General features: G+C 34.3%; 1 protein-coding gene across 1 annotated transcript; it reads left to right on the top strand.

Annotated features, from left to right (window-relative positions):
* Positions 1 to 7,050: 7,050 nt before the first annotated feature.
* LOC120622128 (NXPE family member 4-like) lies at positions 7,051 to 23,855 on the top strand. The gene is made up of 5 exons (XM_039888141.1): positions 7,051 to 7,150; positions 11,787 to 12,520; positions 19,091 to 19,152; positions 20,491 to 20,697; positions 23,316 to 23,855. The coding sequence occupies exons 1-5, from the start codon at positions 7,055 to 7,057 to the stop codon at positions 23,849 to 23,851; spliced, it is 1,635 nt and encodes a 544-aa protein (XP_039744075.1). The 5' UTR covers positions 7,051 to 7,054; the 3' UTR covers positions 23,852 to 23,855.
* Positions 23,856 to 24,459: the final 604 nt, after the last annotated feature.

The raw sequence follows: 24,459 nt of genomic DNA, 5'->3' as shown, positions 1-24,459 counted from the left end.
AAAATGCAGTGGATATCCATCGTTGTCTTTCTGGGACAAACCTAACATGATGGTTTACTTCCCCCATACATGGCAGAATTCAATTAGCTAGTAACTTATTTAAAATTATTCACATATGTTTCATGGTGAAATTAATTTTTTCATCCTATACTTTCTCACAAAATCATTCATATAATTTTTAGCCTTTTTCTATTTTTAAATAGTTTATATAATATAGGTAAAATAGGGTCAAAATTAGGTAAAACTTGTTTATTGGCAGTAGGATTTGGAGAGGTTTTTTTGTATAATGAATTCATATTCTTTAATAATTACATTTTTTAAAATTTTAATAGACTTTATTTTTAAAGCAGTTTTAGATTATAGAAAAATTGAGAAGATAGCACAGAAAGTACTCATATACCCTGTACTCTTTTATTATTAACACTTTAAGTTATGGTACATTTATACTATAACAATGCAGATATGTGATAGATATTATAATAGTAACACATACATTTGGGTACATTGTTATAATTAATGAACCAATATTGATATGTTATCAATAACTAATGACTATTGCTTTATTCAGATTTCTTTTATTTTTACCTAATGCCATTTTTCTGTTTCAAGATCTCATGTTATGTTTAGTTGTCATGTCTTCTTAGGCTCCTTTTGGCTATAATAGTTTCTCAAACTTTCCTTGTTTTTGATGACTTGACAGTTTTGAGAAGTACTGATCAGGTATTTTATATAGAATATCCCTCAACTGGGATTTTTATCATCTGATATTTTCCCATGGTTAGACTGAGATTATGGGTTTTGTTGTTAGATATTTTGAAAATATTTCCTTTTTTCAAACTTTGAAAATGTATTAACACAAAGTAATTCTAGTACACTATCATGATTTCAAAAATCTTGCTGGTATCAGCTGTGGTGTACCTTTTATTTATTCCCCAAATCAGTCATTTGCATATTTTCTTTTATTCTCTTGATCAAATTTACTAGAAAGTTGCTCACTTTTTAGTTTTGTTCTAAGAATTATCTTTTTATTCTGCTGAACATTTCTATTGTTTCTTTGTTTTATCTCCTATTAGTATCTGCTCTTATATTTATGATTTCTTTTTACTTTCTTCAGGTGTACTATGCTCTTCTTTTTCTTGACTTGGACATCCAGCTCATCTTAATTCTCATTACTGTTTAATAGCTGCATTTACAGTTATATAATTCCCTCTCAGTATAATTTGGTGGCATTCCACCAAGTCATTGATATAAAGATTTTCATTGTTATTCACTGTCAAATATATTGCAATTTCACTGTGATTTACATTTAAATGATGAATTTAAAAGTTGTTGAGATTTCTCTTGTGACCAAGTGTGTTCTTTATTTATTTATTTATTTATTTTTTTTGATATTCACATGTTCTTGAAAATAATGAGTTTCTCTGTTTCCTTGGTTTTTACTCTACTCTTCTAGAATTCTTATTAAAATGGATATTGTCATTTTTATTTCTTGCTGCCTATCTTTTAACTTGTCTTCCATATTCTTTCAATGTTATACTCCTTCTTAATTTCAGGGAAAGTTTCTCAACCTGATCCTCCAGCTCATTAATTTGATTTTTGCATATATTCTACTCTTGCACCATACTATTATTTATTTCAGTTATTATACATCGAGACTAAGAATTTTCAACTAGTTCTTTATGCCTGCTTATTTCTGCTTTACAACCAGACAATCAGTATCTCTACTTTATTTCTCTCTAATGATATTTATTGTGCTTAATTCTAATTTTTGCTGCATGTTGTCCATCACTTTTTCCTTTCTTATATAGTGGTTGTGATCTTCAGATGTCTCATTATTTTATTTGCTGAGATTACCTGTTACTACCAACAGTAATATCACCCTAGGCAAACAGGCCAAATTCCAAGCCTTAACTTATGCCCTTGGCATTGAGTTAACAGAAATTCTTAGAAGGGTTCTTTAGTGCTAAGAGCTTGTTTTGATCTGTTCTCAACAATTTCCCATCTTGTCAGCCACACACATAATGTGATACTGGCCTCAAGTGACTTCTCTGTACCTCTACTCAAACACACCTTTTCTAAAGAACTACTGTCCTTATGGGATCTATCTAAACCAGAAATTCTCAACCAAAGGTGGTATTTGGAAATATGTGAGGGAAAAATGGTGGTTGCTATTACGATGTTGGATTACTACGTGCATTTTGGGCAATGAGCTGAGAATACAAAATATGCTATAATGTATGAAAAAATCCCACACAATGAATTACTGTCCCAAAGAAAATGATAATAGTGCACCCAGTGATAGCAATGGGGGAGGATTTAAAGTTCAGAACTAGCTCATTCATTTGTACATGTAAGTTTCTACTCACTACCTTTGGGAGTCTCTAGTGATGCTTGATGCTACTATACTCCCTCCAGCCTACTATTTGATAAGTTATTTGGTAGATTATGTGGGCAAAATAAATCATTTCATGAGGATACATATTATTTCCTCCATTTGAGAAAGTTTTCGAAACTTTTTATTTTGAAATAATTTTATAATTATAGAAAAGTTTCAAAAATAGTACAGACGGTTCTCATATATCCTTTAGCCAGCTTCACTTAATGATAACATCTTGTATAACTGGTGCACAATGTTCAAAATCAAGAAATTAACATTGGTATATTAGCGGCTATTAAATAAACTACAGACTTTATTTAAATTTCACCGGTTTTACCACTAGTGTTCCTTTTCTGTTCCAAAACCCAATCCAAGATCCCACATTGCATTTAGCCATCAAGTCTCCTTAGTCTCTTCTAAGCTCTGAAAGTTGCTCAGTCTTGCATTGCTTTTCATGATCACAATACTTTTGAAGAGTATTAGTTATTTTGTAGAATGTCCTTCAATTTGTTCTATCCAAATATTTTCTCATACTTATATTAAGGTCATGAATTTCATCAAGAATACCACAGATGGGTATTTTCAATACAACATTCATGAAAAAAAGATGTATCTTCTTTTCAGTAATATTAACCTTGATCATTTGGGTAAACTGGTGTCTGTAGATTTTCTCCACTGTAAAGTTACTATGTTTCACTTTTAAATTAATAAATGTATTGGTGGAAAAATATTCTTTTTTCCTCTTAAACTTTCTTTCACTAGTTTTAGGATCCATTGACAGATTTTGCCTATAGAAATTATTACTGCAGTGTTCTAATGCAGAGAAATGATGCACCTTAACAATGTATCTATTTATATTAGTAAATGGAATAATTATCATTCTAAAATATCTGTATTTAAGTTGCTCCATTTTGTTCATGTTTTTCACAGGAAAAAAAAAAAAGTAGGCATACACTTGCCTTACAGTCATATAGCTAAAAGTTTCTTGGTAGGAGAGGAATTCCAGTCAATGCTGAAGGGCATGACGACTTGCAAATTTTTAAAATAAGTTCTTCCTCATTCTATCTTGGAGGCAAAGTCTCAGCCAGGTAAATGTGCTATTCAGTGTTTGGTCAAAAATGGAGTAGATGGCCAGATGCCCATATTCTCCTGTTCAGGTTGTGCAGGTCCATTAAAGTTGTTCAGGAAACCAACCACATCACTATCAGAACAAACATGTTCATTTAGCTAATGAAGAAAATCCCTAGACACATACTCTTAGTATTGCTAAAGTGTCAAAGTCAGGTGCATTTGAATGAGATGCTCATGGTTTTCCTGTGCTTTGTTTTTTATCTTCATGGCAAACATGTTTCATATTGACAGTGAATAAAAATATAATGACTTATGTTTGCAATATGTGTAGTTTTTTTATGTACTTTTGACAGTTTCTCACATTTTAGAATTTTGTCTGAGAAGTTGGGGGGGTGAGAAAAAATTCTTCCTCTCATACCCCAACATGCTCCAATGCCTCACAGAGATCATTAAGTGTTGCTGAGAAACTAACTGGAAGGGATTTTAGGACATGAGGCAGCCCTAGTGATGAGTTTGAAACCGCCTTTTCCAAAGAGGACTATGGGCATGGCAGTCACTCTTAACTTCATGCACTTTCCTGTAGTATATCTAAAAATGGCACAGTGTCCGTGACCTTCTATAAATCTGGGGCCATGGTGAGCTCTCTAACCATATACCTGCTACATCATTGGCTTTTTTCTTTCTATTAACATATCTAAGGAGCAATAGCCTGTGCCCTTTGTCATTACTTAGTGACATAAAAAGTTCTATGCCAAATTCTCATTGTTGTAATCTTGAGTCTTGTCTATTGCTTCTTCTCTCATCCTTCCAGAGACAGGGACCCTCTCTTTGTACTCAGGCGTGGGCATGAGATTTCCTACCATCCAGTGCAGCCTCTCTGGCAATGAGGTGCATCTTGTTTGATTCCTGGGGCCACAACGCCATTCCCCTAACTTGCGTCTCAGTCTCCACTGAGTGTTCTCTTGACATCACCTCTTCACTTTGCCTGATGCTGATGGTCTGCCCCTTTTGCTTGGGATCTTTTAGACCCTGGCTAGCACTACTCTTACCCCCAAAAAACTGATGATCTCCTAGTTTATATTTTATTGTGTAAACTCCTGGCTCCATGTTTCTACCCCTGAATGGGCTCTCATGTTTAGATCCCTCATTTAGACCCATAAATGTAAAGGAAAGGGAACTAATCAATCGGATGATAACAAAACCACACATTACTACAGAGAGGACACCAAGGAGGACCATATATCTTGCTCACACCAGACTTTTGAGCAATTTGAAGGAAAATATTGTGAAAAAGAGCCTTTTCTTTTGAAAATAATAGACAACAAATATATGAGCCACAGGATCTACCTGAACTTGGTTATACCATATGTATTGGAGTCAAGCTTAAGAGTGGAAAGTGTTCTGAGTCAGATCAAAATGACAGGAATCCTGCTCTCAACTCTGTTTCAAAGCTCACTCACTGGATGACCTGGACAAATCATTTAAACTCTCATCTGTGCTCTCAATTCTTTAAGTCAGCATATCCATCATGCCTATCTCATAAAAAGATACCAGGTTAATATTAAATTGTAATATCTATATGACAAAAGCATATTAAAATCCATATATTTATGTGTTTCTGAGCAGACAGTAAACTTGGGTAGTTGCTGGCATCAGTTTTAAGGAGCAACCAAACCAGACCCACTGCAAATATTAATCTTTTATTAGGGACTCCCTAAAGCAGAATTGAGCAATCTTACCCAGTCATACATGCTTAAAACAGCTTCCAACTGTTATCATGTAAAGACATAAAGAAATATTGTTAAGGCCAGTTTGGTAGAGAAAAATCAAGGATGTTGGAAGGATTATCAAAACCTTAGAAAATCTTGCAAAACAGATCTTGATTGTCGTATATATGCGTGTATACGTGTGTGTATATATACATATATGTATATATACATATATGTATATATGTATGTATATATACATCTAGGAGAATTGATGGACATGTTTAAATATCTTTAACTTCCTGTGTGGGACAGCACAAATGTGGAGGGATTCACAGTATGATCACCTGCTGCTTCCCATGGGCACTGGGGCATTTGTGCTGAGCACCTGCTTTTTCTGACACCATTTCTATCAGGTCAAGAATACAAATTCCAGATGGCTTTAAACTCAAGACTATAAGGTATCACTCTGTTAGTCTGAGATTCCATCAGTATCATTGTCTTGCCTACATTGTATTTGAGGTCCTTTCAGTTCAATTCAACAAATTTTACTGAGGACCTACTGTATATGAGATAGTATGCACTTAAATCCTGGCAACTGTGTCTTGATGACAAGGCTCAGATAGAAACTAGGTAGTTCAGCTTTTCATGAAAGACTGTCTACTCTCAATCATTCAAATTTCCAGCTCTATTCGCTCATTTTTGTGTTGGGTATTTCTTGTACATTTACTGGAATTAGAATAATAAAGTCTCAGGACATTAAAATGATCTAATCTACTATACTGAGAATTTTGTTTTCCTTCCCATGTCTGCTTGACCTGATAAGTGTAGTTTGTGATCTAGGCTCCTCCTCAAGGTGAACCTGGCGTGCCTGACACTCACCTTAGCCAAAACAAGTAAAGATTCTAGATCCAAGGTAAAAGCATGCATACTGCAACTTACACCTGTGATTTGTTTTGGCACAGAGGGGAGGTGCCCCAGTAGTACACTGGTGACTTCAGAACAAAGCCTCAACATCCAGCTAAGCATAGTTTCAATGTAGAAGATTGAACAAAGTCTTTAAACTCTGAAGGTATGAAAATATTTGCAAAATTGACCAGCGGGGTGGGGATAACAGTTGTTCTTGGGTGCAGAAAATTCTAATATCTATGTATAAACTGGGGATACAGTGTAGGAGGTGCTTCCAGAAGAGAGTAAATTTTTAGAGATGGAAAATTTTAGAAGGGCAGCATTCAAGCAATCTGACTTAATAACTTGAAATTCCATGACAAAGACAGAAAGTAGATACAACCATAGAAGAAAACATTGATACAGCCCAAACTTTTTTAAAATGAAGAAAGAAATCTGAGTTTTAAAATAATTATTTTCAAGCTTGAGGAGTGCTAGAAAGGCTGGTAGGATAAGAGATATCAACAGCTTTGTAATGAGGAACCTGGAAAAATCAAGTTACAGTAAAAGGGAAGTGGGATAATGTGATTCTTAGGGTCGGCATTTACTGGAATGTTTGTGTCTGTTCTTTATGTTCAAGGAAAGAGAATAGGAAACCTGTTAGGTGTTATGTAGCCTGGAGACTACACCTGGACATGAGCAACTCTGCATTCTTTGGGCTCTCAGTTTCTCAATTTCTTTGGGCTCTCAGTTTCTCAATTTCCATAGTGGACTCTATGTCTCAGAACAGCTCTTCCTTTGAAGGTATAAGCCGACAGCCAAAGAAAGCAGCTGGGAGACAGCAAGGGCAGCTGAGAGGGCCTAGGTTCTATTCTGGGAGTGACTTATCTGAGGACAAAAAGAATCAGAAAGTATAAACTTTTCATGTATTTCTGCATTTTGTTTCTGATTTTTTGTTTTGTTGTGTTTTATTTGTGCTAGTTTTGATATTGTCTCTTGTAGGATCCTACTCATGACAATGAGTATGACAAATCGTAAACCACTGCTGGTACTGTTGTTTATATTAGCCTCCTGGATCACTTTTATAGTTTTTCAAAACTCCACAGAGGTAGGAATTGCCTTCTTTCTGTATTTTAGAAAAATATATTTACTTGATACTTCACCTGTTCTAGTCCAAATGACCAGACCTATAGATTATAGTAGGGGAGTTCCAACAGCTTATACAAACTAAGAACCATTGTACTTGATGATCATTATGCAATATGGGAGAAGGTAATATTGTGTGTGTGTGTGTGTGTGAGTGTGTGTGTGTGTGTGTGTGTGTGTACCACACACATTCTTCTTTTGTCATTTGTAAAGGCAACTATCTTCTCCCAATGTATAGTTTGTTTTTTCACTTTCTTTAAGGGATCTTCTAAACAGAATATTTTCACGTTTATATAGTAAAATTTTCTGCCTTTTTTTTTTACAATTAATGCTTTCTGAGTATTAAGAAACCCCTCCCTACTCCAATGTTAAACTATATTATTTCAATATTCTACTTAAACTTTTAAAGGTTGCTTTAGATATTTAATCCTGTAATGTATCTGGATTTTTTTCCTGATTTTTCTTTTATTCCCATATTGGATAATGACTCCTTTTTTTGCTGTTCTTTCTATGCTGATTTATCATGTCATTTTTTTGTTGCTTATCAAAATTTTAATCAAAATTCCCTAATTCTCCAACTTAAATATCTATAGTTTATACTCACACCTAAGAACAGGTCCCTTTCTAGGCTCATTTTTCTGATCCATTGATCAGTTTGTCTTTCCTGTACCAATGCCACATTGCTATAATTAATAGAACTTCATAATTACTTTTGAAAACTTCTCGGTCAAGTTACCATTATTTAATCTATTTCAGAAGGTTTTTGGCCAATTTTGGCCCTTTACTCTTTCTTACATATTTTAAAGTCAGCCTGTCGAATTGAATGAAAAATCCTACTTAAATTATATGTGCATTACATTAAACATGTAGATCAAATTGGAAAAACTGATGTGTTTATATTGTTTTCCTGTTTAGCAATATGTAATCTCTCTCCATTTATTTAGGTTTCCTTCAAGATCTTTCAGTAAATTTTATAATTGTTGCATATGGTCTTATATACCTTTTATTAGATTTATCCCCAGTTACTCTATAATTTTTTGTTGCTATTGTAAATAGTATCCTTTTAAATACATTTTTTAATTGCTTGATGCAGTTGTAGAGGAATGCAAGTGATTTTGTGTACTGAACAGCAAGATTTTACTTTCCAAAGTCTTTAATTGATTCATTAGTTTATGGATACAATATCATCTAGCATCTCAGAGGATAGAAAGTATACTTGTTCTAAAGTTTTGTTTTTCTATTAATTCTATTCTTTTGGATGTCTTCTCTTTAGTGAACTTGATACCTCTCTTTCATGAATCGGCTTGCATAAAATTTTTGCTTTCTTGGTTTATAGACATCCTTATACTTGAGATTCTGCAGTGACCAGTCTACAGTGGTATTACCTCTTTTCTCCAGCATGTTTATAGTAGAGATGTGAAAAGTCACCACAATAATTTTAATTTTAAAAATGTTAAAAAATAAAATAATTTAAATTTTTTTAAGAACTGAAGGGCAATATATGCTCCCCATTTGTCTCTTAGCTGGTATTAGGCACCCAGGCTCCTCTCCTACTTCTCCAACTTAAATATCTATAGTTTTTACTTGCACTTAAGTAAAGAAGTCCCCTTTTTTAGCTACCTGGCCCAGGCACAGGTAGGAAAATAGGGAGGGAGTGGGCTACTTCTTTGGCCCCTCTTACTTTAGTTATCAGCCCTCTCCACATTTATACTCTCCCTGGAGTGGCTTCCATCTTTTGCGGAATCCTCATCTATGTGCATTTGGAGCCATGGCTTTCTTCCTGGATCTAGTCTCCATTGCTTTTCATTTTTCAGGAGATTCTTTATATGTTCTGGTTCAATTAAGGTACCTCTTCTTATATCCCAGAATTGTTTTTAAAGTTCTTTTCTGCCTCTTACGGGATTTTACAGTGATTAACTGAAGATATAATATGTGCTTAGTCCTCCATCTTTAATCAGAATTTCCCTGTTATATTTCTACCAAAAATTTCTGTGTACCAAATACTATTCCACCATACTAAAAATCACTTATAATTTTTATTTGAAATTGTAGCAATTTAAAAATATCTGATACTGTACTGTGATGATTAAAAGACATTACTATGATAATGTTGTTCAGATCCTCTAGATCCTTACTCATTTTTTATCTAGTTCCTGTAGCAGCTACTGAGAGAGTTTTTTGAGTTTCTAATTATGATTGTGCATTTTTCTAGTTCTCCCTTTAGTTTTCTCAATTGTTGTTTCACATATAAATACATGTGTGTATAGGCACATACACACTTATGAATGGTATGTTTTCTGACACAATGACCCTTTTATCATTATGAAATATACATGTTTATTTCTGGTGATACCCTTTATCTTGAAGTCTACTTTAATATTAATATTTGCCATTTTGTGCTTATAAGATCTTTCATTTTCCACCCATTTATTTTCAACCCATCTTTATACTTAAACTACATTCCTCATAGGCAACAAATAGTTGAGTCTTGCTTTTTTATCTCTGCCTTTTAATGGAATGTTTAGTCTACTTATTTTCAATGGAATTATTAATATGAGTGAATTTGGGTCCACCATTTTACTATTTGTTTTCTGTTTGGCCCCTCTGTTTTTGTGTTCCTCTGTTCCCCCTTTACTGCCTTATTTTGGGTTAACTGAATTTTTTTTAGTATTTCCTTTTAGTTTCTCTATTGTTCTTATAACTCTAAGGTGTTTTTTAAGAGTGGTTTCTCTAGGGATTACAATATACATTCTTAACTTGCAGAGTTAATATTGTGCTACTTCATGTAATCTGTAATAAATTTTCAGCCATTTAGTTCTTCATGCTGTAGTTCTCACATTATTACAAAATCAGTTTTTACTTCAAATAATTACATACATTTTAAAGAAATATGGAAATAAACACACAGTATTTTATATTTATTCACATATCTAGCATTTCTGGTGCTTTTCATTCCTTCTTGAAGATCTGTGTTTCTATTTGATATAACTTCATTTCAGCTTGAAAATTTTAGTTCATACTTATAATGCAAGTCCAGTGCTGTAACTTCCTTCAAGTTTCTATCCCCCTCTAGCATCTGCTTGTGGTCACTCTCCAGCGCTTTAAGAGTTTTTTGGTTTAGAGTTATCATTGTTATCTGCAGGAAAATTGTTTCAATAAAAACTATTCTGCCTTTATTGGAAATTCTAAGATATAAGTATGATTAATATCATTAGTTTTATGATTTGGCATGTGAAGAATTTTTACATAAAAACATTTTTATTTATCAAATAATAGAGATAATAGTAACAAACATTTAGTATGTGCCATTCTAAATGTTTTTCATATGTTAACCATTAATCCTCAAGGTAACACACAAGGTGTCTACTTTTATGACCCAATTTTTAGATGATGAAACTGATTCACAGAGAAATAAAGAAACTTAATCAAGTTTGTATAACTAACTAGTCAGTGATAGAGTCAAGTTTTAACCTCAGACAAATATCTCTGAAAATGAGCTACCCAGTGTTGCAAGCATGCAGTAAGACTAGAATTCTCATTCACTGCTGATTTAGGTGCACATTGGCACCACATTTCTGGAAAATGGTTTCACAGGACGTATTAAAACCTTTAACAATGTTCACCACATTTGACCTATAATCGTACTTCTTAGTTCTCAGCAAATAATCTGAATTGAAAAGAAACGTTTATACCAAAAGTTGTTCTTTACAGAATTGTAAGTAATAGAGAAAAGCTGAATGAAATAAATCCCCAAAAATATAGGAATAGGTAAAATAATAAGCTGTATCCATAGAATGAAATATGTGGGCCTTTGACATACGGTTGAAAGTTTTTTATGATATTGTTTTTAAAAAAGTCAAAATTCCTTGGTAAATATTCAATTTGTTCTGTGACATGGCACACAAAGAATGAGAGAAAATCACTGAAATGTTCACAGTAATTATCAATGACTGGTGTAATTGTGACTGATTTTTTTTATAGTTACGGTCTCAGCATTTTCTCATTTTTAATAAATCAGTGTTATTTTATGATTAGAAAAAAATATATTTTTATAAACCTGTGTTTCTTACTTCCTAAATTAGCTAAAACAATCTGAAAATACTGTGAAATATCATAAAATGCTTAAGCAAGTGTAAAAGGTGGAATAGAAAAAAATAGATAATCATATTTTCCATAAAAGCTCCATACGTTTTAAACATTTTCTTAAGAACTTTTTTTAAATGACTGAATTCTAGTTTTAAGATAAAAAAGTAAATAAAGATTTGTTCTCCACTATGCAGTTTGGTTTTCACAATTGCCCAGTAAAGGTATATTTCGTCATCACCACTTTAAAAAAAAAAAGATCCTAGGGCCCTTTGGAGTTAAATGGCTTATCCAAAAATAGGTTAGCCAGTAAAAAGTGGAGTTCCACCACCAGATTTCAGAAAAATTCTTTTCTCTATGAAACACATATAATAATAAAATCTCAATATCATTTTAATTTTAATTTTTGTACCTCCTATTATTCTACAAAAGGTAGAAGTTGGCTGACCTACCAAAATTGTTACATTAAATAGAAACGTTTTCTATATTCTTTATTGTATTCCATGTCATTTCAGTTATGGACTGCACTCAAGTTGACCTTCTCCTTCCATTACTGGAATTTCATCATGAAGTCCTCATGTCCTAAAGTGCCACTAAATCCGGGAGTTTCACCTACAGAGACTGAGCTGAGAATCAAGGAAATCATGGAGAAACTGGACAAGCTTATCCCACCCAGACCCTTCACCCATGTGAAAACCACCACCAGTGCCACCCAGAGCAGAGCCACTATCCTCAACCCTCAAGACACATATTGCAGGGGGCATCAGCTAGACATCCTGCTGGAGATGAGGGACCACTTGGGACATAGGAAAGAATATGGTGGAGATTTCCTGAGGGCCAGGATGTCCTCCCCAGCCCTGAAGGCAGGTGCTTCAGGAAAAGTGACAGACTTCAACAATGGCACCTACCTCGTCAGCTTTACTCTGTTCTGGGAGGGCCAAGTCACTCTGTCTATTCTGCTCATCCACCCTAGTGAAGGGGTGTCAGCTCTCTGGAGGGCAAGGAACCAAGGCTATGACAGGGTGATCTTCATAGGCCAGTTTGCCAGTGGGACCTCCTTTGCCAATTCTTACTGTGCCCTGGTTTTAAACTCAAGTGCTGAACTGTGCAAGTACCTGGATCCTCGAGACCAAGAAGCCTTCTACTGCATGAAACCTCAACACATACCCTGTGCTGCACTCACCCACATGCATTCCAAAAACAAGAAAGTTTCTTATCTTAGAAAACAAGAAAGGATCCTCTTTAAAAGGTAAATAATTATTTTTGGTCTTACCTGGGCGAATATGGTAATGATTTTGCCTATATGTTGATCCAAAGCAAAACACTATGAGTACATCAACTTCAAGACTCTATGAAGAACCGTTTTAGAAAAATCTGTGCATTAATTTGGGGACAATGTCCACTTTCTAGTAGTCCCTAAACTTTTTGAATATTTAACCCTTATTATTGAAACAAAAATATAAACAGAATAAAATTAAAAGAGAATGAGAAATATACATATGTGTATATGTATATGCTCTAATATATCTTTTCTGCGTCTCAATAAATGACCTTGCATACCCTCTAGATGACTAGGCAAGGAAATGGAAATTTAATAAATGGCCAAGAATTATGGGAGTATATTGGCATGGGAGGTGCCACTGGCCAACTGTAGTCAATTATTATCACTAAGGATTAATCGAAGCAATGGATAATGTGGCTTCTTGTGTTTCCTGATCTTTGTTGTTATTTTTTAAAATTTCACCCATACCCCCAACCCCCTCACTTTGGCAACCATCAGCTTGTTCTCTATATCTATGGGTCTGTTTCTGTTTTGTTTTTGTTTTTTTTTTTAAGATTCCATATGTAAGTGAAATCATGTTATTTGTCATTCTCTGTCTGACTTATTTTACTTAGTATAACATTCTTTAGTTCCATTCATGTTCTTGCAAATGGCAAGATTTCATTCATTTTTATTGCTGTTATGTATATATATATATTGCTATATATATTTATTGCTGAGTTATATATATATCATTTTAATTTTATATATATATATATCATTTTAATATATATATATCGAGAGAGAGAAAGAGAAAGAGAGAGAGAGAGAAAGAGAGAGAGAGAGAAATCACTTCTTTTTTATTCAGTCATCTATCAGTGGACACCTAGGTTGCTTCCGTATCCTCATTCTTATAAATAATGCTACAATGAACACAGGGGTGCATATATCTTTTTAAATTAGTGTTTTGTTTTCTTCAGATAAATACCCAGAAGTGGAATTGCGGAGTCATATGACAGCCTATTTTCAATTTTTTGATGACTCTCCATACTGTTTTCCATAGTGGCTCCACCAATTTACAATCCCACCAACAACGTACAAGGATTTCCTTTTTTCCCACATCCTCGCCAACATTTATTTCTTGACTTATTGATGATAGACATTCTGACAGGTATGAGGTGATATCTTATTGTGGTTTTAATTTTCATATCCCTGATGATATTAAGCATCTTTTATACATCTGTTGGTCATGTGTATGTCTTCTTTGGAGAAATGTCTATTCAAGTCCTCTGCCTATTTTTTAATTGGATTTTTAGGGTGTTTTGGTGTTAAATTTTATGAACTTCTTGTATATTTTAGATATCAACCCCTTATCAGATGCATTACTTGCAAATATCTTCTCCCATTCAGTAGGTCGTCTTTTCATTGTTAATGGTTTCCTTCACTGTGCAAAAACTTTTCAGTTTGATGTAGTCCTATTTCTTTATTTTTGTTGTAGTTGTTGCCCTTGCCTGAGAAGACATATCCAAAAAGATATTACTAAGCCCAATGTCAATGAGTTTACTGGCTGTGTTTTCTTCTAGGAGTTTTATGATTTCAGTTCATACATTTAAGCTTTAATATGTTTTGAGTTTATTGTTGTATATAGTGTAAAAAGTGGTCCAATTTCATATTTTTGCATATATTTGTCCAATTTTCCCAATACTACTTTTTGAAGAGACTGTGTTTACCCCATTGTATATCTTGCCTCTTTTGTCCTAGATCAGTTGACCATATAAGTGAGGATTTATTTCTGGGCTCTCTATTCTAGTCTATTAATCTATATATCTGTTCATGCTAGTACCATACTGTTTTGATTATTGTAGCTCTATAGTATAGTTTGATATCAGGCCACATGATATCTCCTACTGTGTCCTTTCTCAAGATTTTTTTGGTTATTTTGGGTCTTTTGTCGTCCATATAAATTTTAGGATCAGTTGTTCTAGTCCTGAGAAGAATGCTTTTAGTATTTTAATAGGTATTAATTGAATCTGTATATTACTTCAGGTAGTAAGAACATTTTATCAATATTAATCCTACCAATTCATGAACGCAGTATATCCTTCCATTTATTTGTATCATTTTCAATTTCTTTCTTCAATATCTTATACTTTTCGGAGTATGGGTCTTTTACTTCTTTGATTAAATTTCTTTGTTATTTTATGCTTTCGATGCAATTGTACATGAGGTCGTTTATTTAACTTCTCCTTCTGATCATTTATTATTGGTGTATAAAAATGAAACAAATGTCCGAATATTGATTTTGTATTCTGCAACCATACTGCTTCTAATAGTTTTTGGAGGTCTTTAGAGTTTTCTATATATGGTATCATGTCATCTGCAAACAGTTTTATTTCTTCGCTCTGATCTGGATGCCTTTTATTTCTTTATTTTGTTTGATTGCTGTGGCTATGTTAAATAGAAGTGGTGATAGTGGGTATCCTTGTCTTGTTCTTGACTTTACAGGAAAAGCTTTTAGCTTTTCACCATTGAGTATATTAGCTGTGGATTTGTCATATATAGCCTTTATTATGTTGAGATATGTTCCTTCCATACCTATTTTGTTGAGAGCTTTTATCATAAATAAATGTTAAATTTTGTCAGATGCTTTTTCTACGTCTATTGAGATGATCACATGAATTTTATCCTTCATTTTCTTAATGCAATGTATCACATTGATCGATTTACAAATGTTGAACCATTCTTGTATCCCTGGGATAAATCTCACTTAATCATAGTGTATAATCTTTTTAATGTATAGTTTAATTTGGTTTGCTAATACTTGTAATGTCTTTGTCTTGTTTTGATATCAGGGTGATGCTGGCTTTGTAGAATGAGCTCGAAAGTGTTCCTTCCTCTTTAATTTTTTGAAATAGTTTAAGAACGATAGGTATTAATTTTATAAATATTTGTATAGAATTCACCCGTGAAGCTGTCTGGTCTTCGGCTTTTATTTGTTGGGAGTTTTTTGATTATTGCTTCAATTTCATTGTTAGTAATCAGTCTATTTAGATTTTCTATTTCATCCTGGTTCAGTTTGAAAGATTACAGGTTTCTAGAAATTTATTCATTTCTTCTAGATTGTCAAATTTGTTGGCATATAATTGTTTATAGTATTCTTTAACGATTCTTTGTATTTCTGTGCTTCTTTTTTCATTTATTTCACTTATTTGGGTTCTCCTTTTTTTCTTGATGAGTTTAGATAAAAGTTTTTCAATTTTGTTTATCTTTTCAAAGAACTAGCTCTTAGTTTCATCATTCTTAAATTTTTTTATTTTGTTTATTTCCACTCTTGTCTTAATTATTTTCCTATGTTTACTTTGGATTTTATTTGTTCTTCCTTTTCTAGTTCCTTTAGGTGTAAAGTTAAATTGTTTATTTGAAATGTTTCTTATTTCCCAAGGCAGCCCTGTATTGCTATAAACTTCTCTCTTGATTTTTACTTTCATGCCACTATGGTCAGAATAGATACTTGATATGATACCAATCTTCTTGAATTTATTGAGGCTTGTTTAGTGGCCTAATATGTGATCTTTCCTGGAAAATATTCTGTGTGCACTTAAAAAAATGTGTATTCTGCAGTTTTTGGATTAGATGTTTTTTATGTCTATTAAATTCAGGTGGTCTAATGTGACACTTAAGGCCATTAATTCCTTATTAATTTCCTGTCTGGGTGATCTATCCATTAATGTAAGTGGATATTAAAATCCCCAACTATTATTATTCATATTACTATAAATTTCTCCATTTATGTCCATTAATGTTTGCTTTATATATTCAGGTGCTCCTGTGATATAACAACTTACAATTGTTATATCCTCTTCTTGGATTGACCTCTTATCATTATATAATGTCCTTCTTTTACATTCTTTGTTTTAAAGTCTATTTTGTCTGATAAGAGTATCATTACCCCAGTTTTTTTTCCATTTCTATTTACATGGAATATCTTTCGCCATCCCTTCACTTTCAGTTTGTATGTATCTTTCAGTTTGAGGTCTCTTTTTAGTAGTATATAGACCGGTCATGTTTTTAAATCTATTCAGCTGCCTTCTGCCTTTTAATTCATTTGCATTTAAAGTAATTACTGATAAGTATGTACTTATTGCCATTTTGTTAATTTTTGTATTGTTTCTTCTCTGTTCCTTTCTTCTCTTGATCTCTTCTCTTGTGGTTTTCTGTTTTCTTTAGTGTTTTGTTTGGGTTCCTTTCTCTTTAGTCTCTGTGTATCTTTTGTAGGTGTTTGGTTTGTGGTTACCATAAGGTTTCTATATGTCATTCTATATCTATAGCAGTTTATTTTAAGCTAATAGGCATTTAAGTTCAAATATGTTCTAAAAAGGCTACCTTTTGACTCCCTCTCCATGCTTTATGTGTTTGATGACAAATTTAGATCTTTTTGTTTTGTATATCTTCTAATCACTTATTGTAGTTAGAGGTGAGTTTGGTACTTTTGCCCTTTGACTTTCATAGTAGCTTTTTAAATGTCCAATTCACTGTATTTATTAAATATTTGGCTTTACCTATGAATTTTTTTTCCTTTCTTATATTTTCTTATTTCTGGTTATGGTCTTTCTTTTTTTGCTTAACAAAGACCTTTAACATTTCTTGTAAAGCTGGTTTAATGGAGATGAGCTCCTTTAGTTTTTGCTTGTCCAGGAAACTCTTTTAGCACTCCTTCAATTCTGAATGATAACCTTGCTGGATAAATTATTCCAGATTGTTGATTCCTTTCTTTCAGCACTTTAAAAATGTCCTGCCACTTTCTTCGGGCCTGAAAGTTGTTGATGAGAAATTGGCCAATAGCCTTATGGGGTTCCCATTGTATGTAACTAGTTATTTTACTCTCGCTGCCTTCAAAACAGTCTACCTTTCATTTTTATCATTTTAATTACAGTAAGTCTTGGTGTGTGTCTCTTTGGGTTCATCTTGTTTGCTGCTTTCTGTGCTTCCTGAACCTGAATGTCTGTTTTCTTTTCCAGGTCAGCAAAGTTTCCAGCCATTATTTCTTCAAATAAAGTTTATGTTCCTTTCTCTCTTTCTTCTCTTTCTGGGAACTTTATATCGTAAATGTTTGTACTCTTGATGTTGTCCCAAATGTCCCTTCATTTTTGTTAATTCTTTTTCCTTTTTACTGTCTAAATAGTTGATTACCACTAGTCTGTCTTCCAGCTCACTGAACTCTTCTGTATTAGCAAATCTGATGTTGAATCCTTTTCATGTATTCTTAATTTTAGATAAAATAATTTTTAATAATTGTATTCTTCGGTTCTGCTTGGTTCTTAATTATACTTTTTAACTCTTTGTTGAAGTTCTCTCTAAGTTTCTCTATTCCACTCTCAAATTCAGTGAGTAGCTTTATGACCATTTCTTTGAATTCTTTATTGGGCAGATTACTTATCTGTCTCCTTAGGGGATTTTTCTGGAGATTTTTCTTGTTCTTTGATTTGAAAGATATTTCATCATTTCATTTTGTGTGACTGTTTATATTTGTTTATATGAATTAGACAAAATAGCTATCTCACCAAGTCCTGAAAAAGTGGCCTTGTGTAGAGATGATCTCTGTGTAGGCTGTGTGTAATGGGTGGTTTTGACAGGCTGGCTGGAGCCAAGGAGGTGCCTATGGTGTCCAGGACACTGGCCTACTGAGCTGGAGCAGCCCTGGGAAGTCAGGTGCTTATAGTAATTCTCTCTTGATCCTGCTTGCTCCCTTCGTTTGGATCCAATATGGGCTTGGGTGATTGTCCTGGAACACACTGCAGCGACCTTGTAGGTAGGCCAGAGCACCTGGGTAGAGCTCTCACCTACACTATCGAGGGTGACATAAACGATGGTCCTCGCCAGCACCTCCAGCCCTGGAGAATTCCTCCATTTCCCAGAGAGCTCCTGTGGCTCCTCAGACTTCTCTAAATAATATCTTTGTCCTTTGTTGTACAGAAAGTAGTCTTGTGTAGAAGCAATGTCTGTGTAGGCTGTGTGCTCTTGGTAGTCTTGGCAGGGCAGTTGAAGCCAGGCAGGTGCTTATGGTGCTTGGAGCACTGGCTTGCAAGGCTGGAGTGGCCCCAGATAGAGAGTCCCGGTACATGTGGTGATGCCCTGTTGATGCTACTTGCTCTATTTATCCAGAGGCAAAATGGGCTCCAAGTAGTGTGGCTGGGGACACACTACAGTGACCTTAAAGATAGGCCAAAGCACCCAAATAGAACTCCCAATGCACTATAAAGATGGACAGGATCATAAACAATGTCACTCACAAGCACCTCTGATCTCAGAGAATTTTCGCAGCACCCGGAGAGCTCTTACAGTTTTTCAGTCTTCTCTATTCAGTCTCTTTCTCTTGTTTGTTGTTCGGAAGCTATTTATTCAGCCCTCCATTATCTCTCAGGAGTAATTGCTCTCTATATAGATGTATATTTCAGGAGGGAGTGAGTTCAGTGTCCTCCTACACCACCACCATCTTGGACCCTGTTTCTTGACCTTTGGGTCCACCTTCAGATTAATTTCTGTATTTGTGTCTTTAAGGTCAAATGTGGGTGTAGAGATTATGGAAAACTTCAACATTATTAATGTCTCCAAATGCAACAGTAAGTTCTCCCTATGTTTGTTGGGTTGTGCTTAGTATTAGACCATTTGAAATGTTTCTACTTTCTGCTGGACTTGTACACTATCATCAGTCTTATTGGCACTCTGATCATTGGGCTTGTCTATGGTGGGCCAAGATATCAGTTACCTAAGTGAATAAATAATTGAAATCACTAGATATCATAAACCTGTTTTAGTAACTATAATTCTCATCATCAATTTATTTACCAAGCAACACATTACCTGTTCAGTTAACACAGTAATTTTCAAATGTCAAAACTCTCTCCCAACTTATACTAAGGTCTTTGCCTCCCTACACCACCATTATCAGGACTTCCCACAGCCCAAGAATCACCACCTACAGGTTTCCAATCTGCCAAAAAGGAGTTAATTCATCACAATTTCCCCTTCTTCATCTTTGGGACCTTTCACACCATTTTAACATACAAAATAGCACTCCCATACTTACATTTATTAATTTTCTCTTTAATTTCTTTGGTTCAAATATCCCAGGAAAACTCTATCTAAAAATGATTTAAGGCAGAAGCATTTGCGTCTCTGCAAATTCAGCATTAACAGCTTGCTGATCACTAATAAATTTGTTCACACCGAAGTGTAAATATGTAGCTAGAGGTAGAAATGGCATTTTCACTGACAATACACAAGTACACTCATACCAGATGTTGAAATACTAAACTACTGCCTTTAACAGTTGTATAATTACTGCACCAAGCCTACGAAGGGCTCCTCACCACTAGAACCACCTCAGCCCCTCAGATTCCCAGAGGCTTCACAATACCTAATAGGTTAATACCTGGCCCATCTTGGACCTCTAAGACTCCATTCCAGCCTACAGCCATATCTATGTGGACTTTCCAGGTTCCAAACCAAACTAATCGTTAATTTCTTATTTCACCCTGCATTTAATTCAAAAGATTTACAGTTTGATGGTGGCATTTAAGACACTATGAAAGAATGTAACAACTTGGGAGTAAAGTGTGTTAAAATGATATAATAATTGAGTTTTCATTATTAAACAAGAATTAATGACTTTACTTTCATAAGAAGACAAACAAATACTTAAATTTTACCCCAAAGACCTTTTTCTTTTTCTGGGAGAAAAAGTCCTCTGTAATGAACATTAATGAGTATCATTTAGAAAATTCACATCATTTTACTCAAAAATAATTATTCCATTAAGAGAATGATGCTTCAATAAGGCTTTTTCCCAACTCTCATGCCCTATTAAGAGTATATTTAGAAAAGCCAGTAGGTTCTTAATAAATACTGATGAATAATGTGATATTTTAGAAGATCCTATCTTGCTGATTCTTTGGCAGAAAACATGGCTCCAATGAAAAAGAAATGCAAGTTTGGAATGGCATCCACAATCCCCAGTGGATATGTCTGGAAAGACACATGGAATCCTATCTCCTGTAGTTTGGCTCCAGTTGAAATAAAAGAATGCCTGAAAGGAAAATTCATATATCTAATGGGAGATTCCACGATACGCCAGTGGATGGAATACTTCAAAGACAGTATCAAAAGTATGCCTGAGTCTAAGCCATTATTTATATCCTTTTCAGAACGCTCTTTTTCATTTCAAAAAGAGAAAGGAATATGGGGAGCACCGCTTCTTTTTCGTAGGTCTTTTTTTTTAAACGCCTATAGCACCTAGTATTCATAGGTGTCTCCCATTCAAGTACTAACCAGGGCCGACCCTGCTTAGCTTCTGATATCAGATGAGATTAAGTACGTTCAGGGTGACATGGCAGTAGACCCTTTTTCTTAGGCCTTAATCACAATACATCAAAATTTTTCACAAGATATAATTATCTTTCCCTTAAAAGTATACATCTATCTGACTAGAAGGGAGCCAGTGTAGAAAGGTTTAATCACATCCCTATCCCTGCAGAATTCCCACTTCAATATTTACCCAGTATACTCAGAAAACCATTGGTGGAGGTGAAGATAACTTAAGATATTACACTGTCCACCTTCTACAGTTAGAATAATGATTAAGAGTGTGGATTCTAGATCCAGATAGCCTGAAATCAAAATTTGACTTCTCCATATTCAATCTGGGTAACCTTGGGCAAGTTATATAACCATCGTGTCCCTCAGTTACCTCATGTATAATGGAGATAAAAATAGTACCTTCTTGGTAATATGAGGTAATATATACAATGCATTTAGAATGCATGATTTTTGCTATATAGTAAATATTCTTTGGTATAAGCTATCATCACTATTATGATATGAAAGGACACGTACCAGGACTAAGGTGACAACTTTACATCAGATAAGCACAGTGGTAAAAAGCATGGGCTTTGGAGTCTAACAGACCCAGATTGTGCCACTTAGTAGCCATGATCTTTGTCATGTTACTTATTTCTTCTGGCTCATTTTCCTCATCAATCAACCAGGAATAACAATGGTATCTGGTGGTTGTTACAAAGATTAAATGAGGTAATAGGTATAAAACATTTAATACATTGAAGGCACAGGGCACATAGAAAATGCCCAGTAAACAATAGCTACTGCAATTATTATCATTAGTTAATGTCAGAGTTGGGACTAGAACCCAGTTGCTAGAAAATCCTAGTTGCTCTTTTTACTAAACCAAGAATGCACCAATCATAACTCAGAAGACACTAGTAAATCTTAGCACTTATACCCGGAAAATCATCACTGCCTGCCCCCTGTGTTCTGGGACCTGGCTCTTCATATAGGGAACAGTACAGCTGATATGGCTCCATTCTGGCATTCCTGACATGATATTACTTTTGTCATCTCAAACTTAGGGGGTAAGCTGATCTTCTCAAAATAACAGGAAAATCATTAGGGCCTTGGCTTAAAGCTATAAGCAGAATTCCTAACAGAATGAGAAATTTTTAAATTGTGACCTCTAGTAAATAATTGAACTCTTCAGGACCTCTGTTTTCCCATCTATAAAACTAAGGGTTTGGTGATAACCTTTAACATCACATTCCATAACAGTGGGTCTCTTAGGTTATAGAAAGTACTGAGTTACTTACTCTCTTTGAATGATCTTTTATGTTGTGGTAGCGAAACATCTGTTGCACATTTTGTTAAAAGTTAAATTCTATGTGTGTAGTATGCTTTGGAAAAAGAAATTGTAATAAGTTGGAAGCAGAATGAAGAATATAATTATATAATTCTGCCATTTTCCTCCAATCAAACCTCCAGCATCTCCATTTTCAGACCTCACTGGGTTAAGACTTTAAACATAGCCCTTTACTCCTAAGATAGTACATGTTATGAAACATTAATAATTCTTTTCTAAACATTTTCCTCAGAAATTTTAACTACAAAGGAGCTGGCCCTGATAGTCTGATAAGGGTCTAACTAACTAAGAAAACTTGAAGGATTTTGTTTGATTCTATTCATATTATACTCATATTCTCAAACGTTTTAAGATTGAGTAGACTATTTTCACAAGAACTGAGAAGAGCTTCAAATGTAAGTGGCAATTCTGTCACTAGCTGTGTAATCTTGAGCAGGTCATTTTATCTCTTGAGTTTCTTTTCTATAACATAGCAATTAAGTGTGTGTGTGTGTGTGTGTGTGTGTGAGAGAGAGAGAGAGAGAGAGAGTGCTGTGAAGTGAATAATACATCAGTCCAAATAAATGTTCAAAGTCCTTCACAAATGAATAGGAAAGCTATTATAGATGATATACTCAGTACCATTCCATGCATATGTTAAAAAAAAAAACAGAAGTATAGAATATATTTTCAGTCTTAAGAGACTTTACAGAGTACTTGGGGAGATAGGTTTGCTTGTTTTTGCATAGACATCAATTAGTACTTTATCCTCAAAGGAGTTTTTCTCTAGTTAACAAAATATACAAAAATAATATTGTACATTTTAAACAAAATGTACAAAACTGACTATCATCTTCCAATGAACTTACCCCAGTGCTTACCATCCCCAGTCCATTTGGTTCTTAATAGTTTTACAAGGGGGCATATATAATTTCTTATATCTATAATACTTCTGATAGTTCAAATACTTTTCAGAACTATACTTCATTTAAGCCATGATTAACTTACTCAAGTATAAACACTAAGTGTTTTCTTCTATCTTTATGATCTTTATAATTTTATCCTTTTTTAATTTTGGGATTGCCTATTTGTCATCAGCCCTGAAGTCAGTGGATCTGCATGAATCTGGAAAATTTCAGCATCAATTTGCTGTGGACTTGGATAAGAATATCAACATCCAATGGCAAAAACATGGTTACCCTTTGGTTGGATCACTGACCTATTCAGTCAAAGAGATTGAGTACATCACCCGGGTAATTGACAGAACTGGAGGAGAAAAAAATACTATCATTGTTATTTCTCTGGGCCAGCATTTCAGACCCTTTCCCATTGATGTTTTTATCCGAAGGGCCCTCAATGTCCATGAGGCTGTTCAGCGTCTTCTTCTGAGAAGCCCAGAAACTATGGTTATTATCAAAACAGAAAACATCAGGGAGATGCACAGTGATGTGGAGAGATTTGGTGACTTTCATGGTTATATTCAATATCTCGCCATAAGAGACATTTTTCAGGATCTCAATGTGGGCATCATTGATGCCTGGGATATAACAATTGCATATGGCACAAATAATGTCCACCCGCCTATATCTGTAGTCAGAAATCAAATTAATATATTGTTAAACTATAGTTGCTAAATAATACATACCTCTGAAATTCATTCACTTAATTAAAAACATTATTAAATGTTTGCTATCATGCCAGATGCTGTGTTTGGCTCTGAACTCCCGATTAGCATGAGATAACCTGCACTATGGCTGATCCATAAACCCCCAACTTAACTGAATCATTTATTTCTAATTTGGGCTTCCACTTAAAAATAAGAAATACTAATGAAAAGGACCTACCTGTCTTGATCAAGGCCATGCCACTCTTCACAAATGGAACATCAAGACACCTAATGGTTAAAAGTTCTTCTCTCCAATTCATAAAAATTCAGAGCAATTAAATCATTATGCAATAAATATTTGGAAAAAGCAGTCCCATTTCCTCATTTCCACCATTAAAGGCAAGCTCAAGATGATTTGATTTCTAAGTGGGAAGAGAAGTCTCGAGGTTATTCTCCAGGTCCACAGTCCTTGAGGAGCAGCAAAATTCCAAGCAAGGCCTCCAGGGCACTGAGAATCTCTGATTTTTCTCTCCCTATAAGAACTCCCACTTCTAGGAGCTAATTGGATTTAATAGAATTTATTCTTCAGAAATATAGGATAACACAGGTGAAAGCACAGTGCACTAGAATTCTATG

This window comes from Pteropus medius, unplaced genomic scaffold (assembly GCF_902729225.1).
Source record: "Pteropus medius unplaced genomic scaffold, Ma_sr-lr_union100, whole genome shotgun sequence".
NCBI lineage: Eukaryota > Metazoa > Chordata > Mammalia > Chiroptera > Pteropodidae > Pteropus > Pteropus medius.
The sequence above is the reverse complement of the archived record's forward strand: the minus strand, read 5'-3'. Positions and strand labels throughout refer to the sequence as shown.

Bases quoted from the DNA above. Each gene is read 5' to 3' on its own strand.
- LOC120622128 (XM_039888141.1), top strand. From the start codon at position 7,055: ATGACAATGAGTATGACAAATCGTAAACCACTGCTGGTACTGTTGTTT. The intron at 19,153-20,490 runs GTAAGTTCTCCC...ATTCTTTGGCAG, and splicing joins TAATGTCTCCAAATGCAACA to AAAACATGGCTCCAATGAAA. The intron at 20,698-23,315 runs GTATGCCTGAGT...ATTTGTCATCAG, and splicing joins CTTCAAAGACAGTATCAAAA to CCCTGAAGTCAGTGGATCTG.